The sequence below is a fragment of the Penaeus japonicus genome, unplaced genomic scaffold (genome assembly GCF_977035675.1).
Source record: "Penaeus japonicus unplaced genomic scaffold, GWHDUDI00000001_assembly GWHDUDI00000004, whole genome shotgun sequence".
Taxonomy (NCBI): Eukaryota; Metazoa; Arthropoda; class Malacostraca; order Decapoda; family Penaeidae; genus Penaeus; species Penaeus japonicus.
In genome coordinates this window covers 25,446,178-25,458,677 of record NW_028234406.1, presented here as the reverse complement: position 1 = coordinate 25,458,677, position 12,500 = coordinate 25,446,178, and the positions used below count along the sequence as shown (strand labels likewise).

The following is a 12,500-nucleotide window of genomic DNA, read 5'->3' as shown; positions in this document are numbered from 1 at the left end:
ATTATGTTACTTTTCTTTAGTTACGCATGTTATTGTAGCCATAAAAATGCTAGCTCGTAATATTCCCCTTACCTTCATAAACTTGAGTTCCTAAACTTCAATAACATGAATGTATCCATAAACAGGGATTCTTGAGAAGGCTTCTCCTTTCTATACCTACTGCTGTATGGAGAGAAGCCAGTTGAGGTGGGAAAAATACTTTTGTTAGCTGCTCCAGTAATCACGAGACTAAAAGGAGTGTGGTTATAAGGCATCAAAACTCTGAGATCTCCAAACAGTCAAAGACCAAATAATCATATAGGAATGGTTTTAGTTAAACAAAGTCTGAAGTTATCACAAATTTTATATTTCCATATTTTTACAATTTTCTACTATGGCGAAATGAGAAAATAATCCTATAATACAAAGGAATTTGAGTAAACTAATATTTTTTTGAAAAATAAAAAAAATCATATAAACACTGCAGTACCTTAGCAACAAAACAGACCTTTAAACAGTGAAACTTCCAAAGGTTCAATGACTGATCTTCGTAGGTTCTTTTATGCAACACTTAATTACAATTAGACAAGTTCCTCAGGCAGCAGCATTATGTAAGGTTGTTTATTTCGAGTTTAGAAACCTGTGTTCAATTTCGTCATGGCAATTTGCAGTGGCACCTGAAATTAGCCCCATTTACTTGTTAATAATGACAACTTTCCCAATTACGTTGCTGAAACCTATCCACTGTTAATTTTTTTATTCTTTCTTTTAACTTTAAAATGAAAGTTACTATTTTTGGAGACGATTAACAAGCAAAGAATATAATACCATACATAGCAATCTTCACTACATGCAAGGAATAAATATTTTCATATTAGTTTAATAAAATATTAAAATTAACGAGACCATTATTCATTTCTTTGATAATAAAGTTGGTGTTTTGTGAAGTACTGTTGCCGAGATATGTGAATTAGGTGATTCTGGACTGCCTGGTTGATTATCGAAACTAACAAGCATGTGGACATGGATCATTCTTAGTAAAGCTTGTCTTGAGTATGCATATGTATTTGATTATTATTACTGTTTTTCACTTGCTAGCCAGTTCTGTATTGTGCTTCCTCTCCCTGGTACTGGCCAGAGAAGATTCCTACATCTGGTAACCTGTCAGAAAGAAAAAGAGCAAGAGAAAGAGAAACGGGGAGAGAGAAAGTGAAAGAGAGAAAGCAATAGAAAGGAGAGAGAGAGAGAAAGAGACAGACAGACAGACAGACTTCCCAAGTATTTATGTCCAAAAAGAAATGATAATCAGTACAAAAATTGTAAATCTAATAACTGATGTAATACTAACATTTACTCCTTTGCTTTCACTGGTGTGTATTTGAGGCCGACAACATCCCCAATCATTAAAGCTGCTAAAAGACAAACGTTACTTTCCCTCTTTACACATACTAATCCCTCTCTCCAGCCCAAGCAGACAATATCAGGGTATGACTCAGTAAGAGAACAGGGAGGTCTGGGGAGAACTCTCAGGAGACAGAACATTACTAAGAGCCATGATATATATATATATTTATATAATATATACACACAAAGAAACATTTTTTTTTATTAAGCTTTGGCATTAAGGATGAAAACGTTGGACTAAAGATGAGGTTAATAGACCCACAAGGAGTATCATCCTTTGTATCTAGCTTAGAGTAGCTTGTTCACAATGTCTGGGCAATGGTCACACTGGGAAGGAACTCTTCTATGTAGAATGAAAGGTGTTTAATATTTATATCTTAGTTTGATGGTATTCACAGACCTATTGCTGCCATTCTGCTCTAGAATCTTTTTGCCCTTTGTGTTTTCTTGGCCACAGTAAGTCAGATAAATGACCTGCCAGAACAAAAAGGTCTTTTAGCCAGAATAAGAGAAAATATCAAATCATTTACGGCTTTGCATATAATTTGTAATATAAAGCCTGAATTCTCATTCTACAGAAATTTGTGGAAAAAGTGAAAAAGTAAAAATACAAATAATCTTGACAACTTTAGTATTAACAACAGGCTAATCAAGAATGAATCACAGATGGACAGATGTTATCTATAAGATAATATCCAAGCTACCACCATCAGAAATAATACATTGCATATGCCTGAGCAGTGTAATTTCAATCAATGACTGCTTTCTTTTTTCTTTTTTTTTTTAGGTTCACTACACAAATCTGTTTCACTGGTGTTATATTTGCCGAGTCATAACTAAAGCCCCAAAGTGATTAGCTCGAGTTAAAAACATTTGAGGGTCACAAGCATAGGAGCCCTAAAGTAACAGCATGGAAGCAAAGAGTTTATAAAATTAACAAATAAATAAGAAAATATGTTACAGGACACAACACGCTCTGCCAGTCCTCCAGTCCCGAGGGCAATACCTGCTTCTCTTGCAGGAATATTAGCCCCTTGGTACACAGCCTGGGTAATGCAGCGCCAATCAGCTCTGGGTCAAGATGCTGCAGTTGTTTGGTCACTTTAGAACTCATCCACTGCTGATCATGTACACACTATAGAAAGTGGTTGTGACAAACTCTTGGGGATGCCATTCACACACTATTGCAGCATGCAATTCCAAGCAGAGGATAGTATTGTGTATCTTTGAAGTCTTTTATACATCTCATTTTTTTATGTAGCTGCTACAGTTGTTTGCTTTCCAGATGGTACCTTTCAAAGGTAGACTTAACATTGCATTTTATCATACAAAGGAATGAAAAAGCTACCCATATTAGGTCTCACATCCCTTGCCAGATTACCTCTGACAGGGAACAACCAGATAGGCAGCCTACCCCAACACCATGAACACTACACGCCATAAAGTTGTTTCCATTCTCTTAGCAAAAATGTACGTGTAGACTGTCAGGCAGGGGCACCAAAACACCTTTCCATAGCACAGCCGGTAGAGGTGCCAACTGGGAGTCAACATTCAGAGGAGTTGTTAGTTTCTGGAGTACTATTTGCTGCCGTTGGCTTCTTGGATCGCGTCAAACGATCTAGCTCAGCAGCGGCATCTGATCGCATGGCAGCCTTCTCTGTTGGCAAAAGACGTAGTGACATTAAGAATCAATTGTGAAAACTTTAAATGCATGCCAATATTTTTCAAGTCAAATCCCATATCTCTTACAATTTGACTGAGAATTTTTTTTCTTACATCTGCAAGCAATTACAGTATTGAGATACTTACCATTAGTTTTTATGGCTCCAGGTGCTGGGGCATTTGTTCCAGTTTTCTTACTTAGGAGAGAATTAAAGAAGTTTGCAAGGACTCCTTCATTTGCTCCGGCAACTCCAGGCTTCGTTGATTCAATCTGCCAAGGTCAGAACTCTTTAATCTTATTTGATCATAACTTGTACATAAAATACCAGGTAAATCAGCATCACTGACTCACTATGTTATTTGCATATAAGGTCACATGCACCTAAAAAAAAAAAAAAATCCAAGAAAAATTTACATTCATATACATTAATAATATCCATGACAAAGTGTTTAATGTATATGTGCCCCACACACTGCCTACACATTCTAAAAGTATTGAAGTGGTGCGCCTGTTGTCATCTCCATGCACAATTTGTGACAGTGAGGAATGTCCTTTGTGCAAGCTAAAGAACACTTACAGGACACTGTTACTCATATGGGAAGGGTAGAAGTAGAGGCTAAGATAGAGATACTGGTTGCTACAAAAAATAGGTCTTATGTCTTACTATGCTAATGGACAGGTCAAGGAATAGGTAATAATATACACTTTAAATGAGAGCAAATAAAAAATAAACTCCAGTTGATAGTTATCTTCAAGAGAATTTACTGTCAAGATTTCAACATCTTTTTAAAACATATTCTTCTGTCTTTTCAATTACATGGAAACCTAATGTCATATCTTCACGTAATAAATAAAACAGAATGGAGAAAAGGATTTAAGATTTTTATGGTATGTAAAATTTTAGTTTCAAAGTAGAGAGTGATAAAATACTAATGTACAAAATTCATAATTATTAACCCATTACGGATTGTGTTATGACATACCTGATAGCTCTGGTTTGGGGGGGGGGACATTGCATATCTGATGCAGCATCAAAAGCTGCTCGCATTGAGTTTTACGAACATTGTATCACTAGTTTAAGAACTACAGCTTTCTAAATTCAGCTTAAACCCTTCTTCTGTGATGATTTTAAGGGAAAATTCTCTTTGGTAAAGTCTATATGATGGAGAAAACATTTTTCCCCAACCATCTGCTGTCTACTGTTTACCAGACATAAGATATATCCTATCTTGGCCAGTTAGCTCCCTTGGGCTCCTGTCTGGAATTGGTTTATCAATTTTTTCTCAGTCGTTATTTTTTTCAATCCAGTATCTTCCTCACCCCCCATTGTGGTGGCAAAAAAAAGGTGCATTATCAATACAAACACACACACACACACATCTAAAAAGTCAAAAAATCTATAAGACAATTCTTTTCAAGGCAATTTCTCAATTTTCAACCCAACAACCATGGGATAGTCCCATATAGACTGATAGCTGGCCTAATATACCTGAAATTCAGTGCATGTACCCTATGTTTCATTAAGTGCATGCTTCCTATGATTTACTGACAGGTGCTGCCAAAAATTATATTAGATTCTTAAAAGAAAGTTAAAATTCATTTATATTACCATGCATACTTTGGAGAACTTACACAATTACCACTGCATGTTTTGAAACATAAGGATAATGCTAGACAAGAGTATTTTAATTGCTCTTTTCTGGTGTGTAAGTTATTCAAGTTCTTGGAAACCCATGTATTGAAACAAAGTTGCTTTCTCCATAATATATGCCACAACATATGCCTATGGTACTACACATACCTGAAGTTGCAATATAAAGAATACTTGAATCACAAACTAAAACTTACCTAAAAATATATAACCTCCTCCACAGCCATAATAATAATTCAGCTTTGTCCCTACAATGCTCACTAAGTACCAACTTCAAAAACTGGTTACATGAATTACGTATTTTTTAAAATAAATTATAAATCAGCTTATTCAGAAATAGAAGAGAAAACTTTAATGCCGTCAAGGTCAATGGATTCCACAACACAGAATAAATTTTATTTGCTATAAGCAGACTTTGTATTACGACATGCCTTATTTTATGATCATCCTCACCAGTGTTAAAATAATCATTATAAGTTTCTGCTGCTTAACTCTTTGATGACGGTGCGCCACACCCATGTGACACGGCTAAATGCCCGATGACAGGGCGACAAACCAGTGTGACGTTCACAATGCAATATTGCATAGGGGGTTTCCACTTATTGCTGGGCCCGTCGGGATAGGGTTCAAGGCATTCAGTGCACAGAATATATCCTTCCTTTTCTAACCAAATATTTTCTAAAACTTTTCTGAATGGACTTTTATAATAATCATACATCATTATTAATGTAAATATTTAACTATAAAGCATATGATTAGAGGCAGCATAATATGCATTATTTCTAACCCATTGTGGATGGGTATCATGAAAAACATGCGCAATTCTTTGGCCTGACAGCAGGCGTCAAGACATAGGGCCCTGTCAGACGAGCGGTTTTTGCCCGATGGCGGTCAGGCCGCCTTTTCCATGTCACACGGGCGGGTCGGCCGCTACTAAACCGCTGCGGTTTACTAGCGGCCGACCCGCCCGTGTGACATGGTAAAGGCGGCTGCCGCTTCAGTTCAAGACTTGCCGTTGCAGCGAAAGGTTGTGTTAAAAAATGAGCTTAGAACATCCCAAATGGTAGGACGCAGCTCTATTTCGCATATAAACTTTTCAGTATCGAACATAGTTGCTCACAACACAGCCACGTCTTCCCTCTCCTGTGGTTCAGCCAGCACTGGCGGCCGCGGCGGGTAAACCTCTCGTCTGACATAGCCAGGCGGGCTGGCCGCGGCGGTTTCAAGTGGGGAAATGCGTCTCACCCGCCGCGGTCAGGCGGGTAGACCGCCCGTGTGACATCAGCCAGCGTTTTACATAGGAATCAATATAAACTCTTTCAAAAGCGGTTCCGCGGCGGCTGACCCGCTTTGCACCCGCGGCAGCCAACCCGCTCGTCTGACAGAGCCCATAAAGGACAATAGTTATCATGGTATATTTTACGTTGCGGGAGAGTGGATCTGTGTTTTATTTTTTTGTACTATAAATAATTTCTATTTGGTGACTGATGACAAACTTGCAATATTCATTAAAATAACTGCCATTATATTTGCCAGATAGGTTTAGTTTAAAATTGAAAACATAAATGACATCACTCTCTCCTAGCATATGCATAAAAGAAAACCTTGAAGGGGTGCCCACCCACAGTCTCTACCAAGCACTATCTTCAGAGAGCAATGACAGAGCAAAATGCTGACCTCCTGCTTTAAAGTATCAGCTACGAAGGATGTACAGGCAAAAAGAGAAGAGGAAAGTGACACTAGCACCTGTCCTGGGGACTGGGAAAATAAATATATATCCCTATTCTCTATGGGTTAATGACCATGTATAATCCTGGAGGATATATCAAATTACCATGTTAACTCAATTAGAGAGAGAGAGAGAGAGAGAGAGAGAGAGAGAGAGAGAGAGAGAGAGAGAGAGAGAGAGAGAGAGAGAGAGAGAGAGAGAGAGAGAGAGAGAGAGAGAGGAGAGAGAGAGAAGAGAGAGAGAGAGAGAGAGGAGAGAGAGAGAGAGAGAGAGAGAGGAGAGAGAGAGAGAGAGAGAGAGAGAGAGAGAGAGAAAGAGAGAGAGAGAGAGAGAGAGAGAGAGAGAAGAGAGAGAGAGAGAGAGAGAGAGAGAGAGAGAGAGAGGAGAGAGAGAGAGAGAGAGAGAGAAGAGAGAGAGAGAGAGAGAGAGAGAGAAGGAGAGAAGAGAGAGAGAGAGAGAAGAGAGAAGAGAAAGAGAGAGAGAGAGAGAAGAGAAGAGAGAGAGAGAAGAAGAGGAGAGAGAGAGAGAAAGAAGGAGAGAGAGAGAGAGAAAGGAGAGAGAGAGAGAGAAGAGAGAGAGAGAGAGAGAGAGAGAGAGAGAAGGAAGGAGAAGAGTGAGAGGAAGAGAGAAGAGAGAGAGAGAGAGAAGAGAAGAGAGAGAAGAGAAGAGAAGAGAGGAGAGAGAGAGAGAGAGAAAGAGAAGGAAGAGGAAGAGAAGAGAGAGAGAAGAGAAGAGAGAGAGAAGAGAGGAAGAAGAGAGAGAGAGAGAGAGAAAAGAGAGGAGAGAAGAGAGAAAAGAGAGGAGAGAAGAGAGAAAGAGAGAGAAGAAGAGAGAAAGAGGAGAGAAGAGAGAGAAAAGAGAGAGAAAAGAGAGGAGAGAAGAGAGAAAAGAGAGAAAAGAGAAAAGAGGAGAGAAAAGAGAAAAGAGAAAAGAGAGGAGAGAAGAGAGAGAAAAGAGAGGAGAGAAGAGAGAAAAGAGAGGAGAGAAGAGAGAAAAGAGAGGAGAGAAGAGAGAAAAGAGGAGAAAAGAGAGGAGAGAAGAGAGAAAAGAGAGGAGAGAAGAGAGAAAAGAGAGGAGAGAAGAGAGAAAAGAGAGGAGAGAAGAGAGAAAAGAGAGGAGAGAAGAGAGAAAAGAGAGGAGAGAAGAGAGAAAGGAAAATTAAATGGAGGCAAGAGGAGAGGAGAGAGAAAGGGAAATTAAATGGAGGCAATAAAAACTAAGTAGGAAGGAGAAAGGGAGAGAGGGAGAGGGGTATGCGAGACACAGCTAAAAGTGGGTTGAGTGAAGGGAAACTTTTGTTTCCTCTGAAATTCAAAGTTCAGTTTATCAATAAACACAAGTTCCAAAAAGAATATTATTGGTGTTGCTAGCTCTCTTATAAAATAATTAGAAAATAGCTTGAGTAGGTTCCTTTACATCTCTTCTGTAGACAAGAGTCATCTTGACTACTCTATCTTCTTATAGCTTATAGCATGGCAACTCAACTAACAGCAAAACAAGGAGAAAAACTAAACTTGCCATGCAGTGGTGCATCTATAACAACTGTGAGCATCTAAACACTAGTGTCTACATAAACTTCATATGGGAGGGTAAGAATAAAAAAAAAAAGAAGTAAAGCATTAGGCTCAAGCTCGTCTGTAAATGAAACCAAATTCCCACTTCTTAGCCAATAGCAGTAGCAGCCACAGGGTCAAACACATGACATAACTGCACACTTACTGAAGGTGGCCTCCACATCTACAAGCATGAGTGGAAGATAAAGTCTATCATCTACAGCACTTGGTCAATGTTTGAGGCAGGAAATAAATTTGATTAAATCAAGAAATTATCAGGTGAATAAATAAAAATGACAACTCTCTAATCATATAAGTTCCAAGCTAACTGATCTCATAATAGTGACAATGACTCGCATAGCACCCAGAAGTGAATGGCACAAAGAAGCTACATAACAGATGCTAATCACAGAACTAAAAATGCACACATTTAGATATGTAACCTTGAATGCATCACTGGATCTCCCAACATTCTTGTAGCAACTGTCACATACTATTATGGAAATAAATAGTTCCAGTGAAAAAAATAAAAATAAAAAAATAAAAAAATAGTAACAATAATATCAATATCTTTTCTTTAATACACTTCAGCATACTGGAACTATAACAAGATTATTTCCCATTCTAGTCTCCCTCCAAAATCTATTCCAGATTAGATTGCAAATCTAGGACATATTCCCTCCTCAAAACATGTTTTGTATCTTTGAGAATGCCTTCTAGCCATTCCCTTACTCTCACCTTCTTTGGCGAACCAATTTGATTTGGTGTTCCAGTTGAAGATACCCGTCGGTCACTGGTCTTCTGTACAGCTGGTGACTGTCTGAGTGGTGATTCCTGGCGACCCTGAGTAGCATTGGGTGCACCTGGGCCTCCTGCTTGCAACTGTGCTTGGTGTCGTGCTAAGAATGTTTGCTCATCCTCTGCCTGAACCTCTACCTCCCGAGCAACAGCCTAGAGGTAATAGGAACACATTATGAATTGGATTCTCTCTCAGTCACTTTTGACAAACAAGTTTCCCCCCCCAAGGAATCCAATTTATTTTTCATTTTCTTCAGTCTCCCTAAAGACATGCATAATACTAACCTTACGAACCACCTGCGGTTTAACAATGACATCTGTATAGTAATCATCTGGGCTCATTGTGTGCATATTTTCATAAAGAATTGCAATCTTTTTGTCGTTGTCCCAACCTGCTGGTCTGAGAAAGGCAAATAACTTTGTTATAAGAGAATTTTGTTATTAATTGTGTTACCTCAATTACATCCCATTACACAAGAGACACTGCCTAGGAAAAATAGTACTTTTCAATGCAGACCACATCACAAACAATGAGAACATGACATATAAGAAAACTAAAGGATTATAAATCTGTATAAAAGACTTACATAAACACAGCATCTTTTTCAACAACTAGTGCTGGGGTTCTGAAGGGGAAGTTGTAGATTTTATGGACTAGATACTTGTACAACAGATCGCAGTTCTTGTCCTCCTTCACTGAAGTATAGAAAAGAGCTGCACCATATTGAAGGCAGAACTTTCGGATTGACTGCTGAATGAAGTCAAAGTGTTCTTCTTTATAATCAAAGTCCTTTTCTAAAGTTGACATATAATCAGTCTGAATGAAAGAAAAGAAAAAGAAAGAAAATTGTTATTCTCATTATCAATATGTCATAACTCACACAGAAAAGGTAATTGCTCAGAATAGGACCACATGAGAGAACCCTATAGTCTACTGCACTCTGCGCTCTGGAAAAGGCCAACAAACTTTTTTCACTTTATCCAGTGAGAGTGAGTTTGGACTGGTTCCAACTTTTTGCCAATAAATTACCAGAACATATATGGTGGTTTGCCTTTGCTTGAATGCAAACTAAAAAGGCTATAGAATAACTTAACTTGGCCATTCAATAACATAGAAGTAATTGTAACCTTATCTTTACTTTTTACATTTATTTATCTATCTATCTATCTATCTATAAATAAATAAATATATATATATATATATATATATACATATATTTATAAATACACATACATATACATATACATATACATATACATATATATATATATATATATATATATATATATATATATATATATATATAAATATATATATATATACACATACATATGTGTTCAAAATTTTCGTTAACATAGTTTTTCCCTATATTTGTGTGACCATATTCTGAACAAGCACCAAAATAAGTTTATGCTAATCATTGTGGCTTTAAATTAAATCTTGTGCCAAAATATAAACATCAACAGCCTTGGAAGCATGCACACAATGCAGAAGAAAAAACAATAAATTTGGCTGTCTCTATTATTATGGTAATATTTTTCATATGAATCATAAAACAGTGGAAATGCAATATTGCAAGTGTTTCTAAAGACAAATTAATTGAGCTATTACTTTACTTTGCAGAGCATTATGAGAAAATATATAGTAAACAACTGGAAATGAAAGCCAGAAAATAAAACTGTTAATGGCCAAAACCTTACTGATCTGGAAACAAAAAACTGAGTGTGTTTAAAATTGAGCCAAATCAAAGTAAAAAAAATATATATATATATAATCAGATCAAAATCAAAGCAAACATTCATGGTTACACTAAAGAAGAGAAATAAGTAAAGCATTGCTGATTATCACAGGTGTGTATGTTTAAAAGGTAACATTTGATTCTGTCATTACCAACCACCTATGTCCTCAGGAAAAATAAAGCCTAATACAAGTAAATAATGTTCTTTAGTATGGAACTGAATGATCACAAAATTTACCAAGACCCTTGGAGAATTATTTTGAAATATCCACTTTTATTCCTACATGTATTTTATTACAGCATGAAATGGAATATACTTTTATAAGTAACTTTAAATAATTTATCAGTCCAAGCATTTCAAGAGGTCCAGCCTTGTTACAGACCATATGAAGAAAAAAATGCATAAAGTATATCAATAATAGAAAAAGACCAAAAATAAATACAGAAGATACAGAGGAAAATAATACAACCATGCCAATGTAAGGCAAAACCAATAAAACTTTCTAAATCCATGGGGTAAGTGCCAAGGGGCCCTATACTACACACCTTAGTAACTACAACTATAACGTGAAGTCCAAGATTTCTGGTAAGAACATTGTCTGGGAGAGGCAAGACAGGTTCATCGTCGTTCTCCAGGTTTCTTGATGACCGCTTCATGGGTGACCCAGCCTCTAGCTCATCTCCAGGCTCTACGTAGTCTTGCCATAATCGAGCCACTGGTGGCAGAACACATTAAATTATTTGGCTGTGAATGGTAGATCTTTTAGTCAACATACTTGGCCTACAGTACTATTCCCAAGACAGCAATTCAAGTAAAATCGTTTCTTTTTAACAATAAACACAAATAGACTATGTGGCAAAGAAATTGTTGCCTGCAAGATACTTGTCTACTAATTCTCATTTTCCTTGATTTTCTTTGAGCCTTCTGTGATGGACATTTTTGTGAGTAGATCACTTTCATACTGCATTTTACTTTTGGTTGAAATTATGAGGTATTTATTTCTTCACTTATTATCGCCTATCATACCAAATGTCACTTTGCTAATATACCATAAGATAAGCCCAGAATATAATGGAAGACACTTTCAAGATTCCCAGCCCAGGTTGAATATTGTCTCAGAAGGGTTAAGAAATAAAAATGAAAAAACACGGATGAATTTTAAAATACTGTCTGAGTTTACATGTAACTAAGTGAAAATAGTTAAGTACGGAAGTTAAAAATATATCCAAAACATAAGATTTTTTTTTTCTTTTTTAACCCATTCACGTCAGGGCGATACCGGCTTTGAATGATTGTAATGCTGGGGTTTTTGAACGCATAAACCTAATGCCTCGAGATTCTCAGGCGCACAAGCCACGAGCCTGGGCTACCCACTCGCTCACCCCGAGCGCCGGCCTTGCCCAGATATCTCGTCACCTGTGTCTGACACAAAAACCACGAAACGTACGTCATCCGGCGCGAATGGGTTAAAAATTCATAATACAAAGCTAGTATTATTCCTGAGATACAGACTGAATCAACTGAAATAAAGGAATGATCTTTAACACTTATAGCCCATTGTGGATAGGTGGCAACTCATAAGTAATAGTCATCTTGGCATTTCTGACCTAAAGGGAGAGTGGATCACCATTTCTCTATTATACTATTAGCAATAACTCTACTTAAAGACAGATGATATCAATTGCAATTATAATTACTATAATTGCCATAATATTCATCAAAGCAGGTTTAGTTTAACCCTTTTTTGTCATAATGATGTACATGACATTCGGGGATTTTGGATCACTGTGCCGTTTTATTGTGCTACGAGTAAGGAGTGAGTGATGATGACAACTGCAGTCATGGTTACTATAATTACAATGTTAACACATTCAGGCCGGATGACGTGCTGACACGTTTTGTAGTTTTTGCGTCAGATGCTGGTAACGAGATATCTGGGCAAGGCCAGTGCTCTGGGTGAGCGAGCGGGCAGCCCAGGCTCGC

The 12,500-nt window shown here is 37.3% G+C and overlaps 1 protein-coding gene across 1 annotated transcript in view; it reads right to left on the bottom strand.

Annotated features, from left to right (window-relative positions):
• Nucleotides 1-325: 325 nt before the first annotated feature.
• The window catches only part of Dlic (dynein light intermediate chain), a 23,111-nt gene continuing 10,936 nt past the window's right edge, over nt 326-12,500 (bottom strand). The window contains exons 5-10 of the mRNA XM_043000276.2: nt 11,063-11,232; nt 9,365-9,594; nt 9,063-9,177; nt 8,718-8,930; nt 3,193-3,316; nt 326-3,040 (exon numbers count right to left, since the gene is read on the bottom strand). Coding sequence (XP_042856210.1) covers nt 2,928-3,040; nt 3,193-3,316; nt 8,718-8,930; nt 9,063-9,177; nt 9,365-9,594; nt 11,063-11,232 — 965 coding nt within the window. The 3' untranslated portion in view covers nt 326-2,927. The remainder of the gene's footprint in view (nt 3,041-3,192; nt 3,317-8,717; nt 8,931-9,062; nt 9,178-9,364; nt 9,595-11,062; nt 11,233-12,500) is intronic.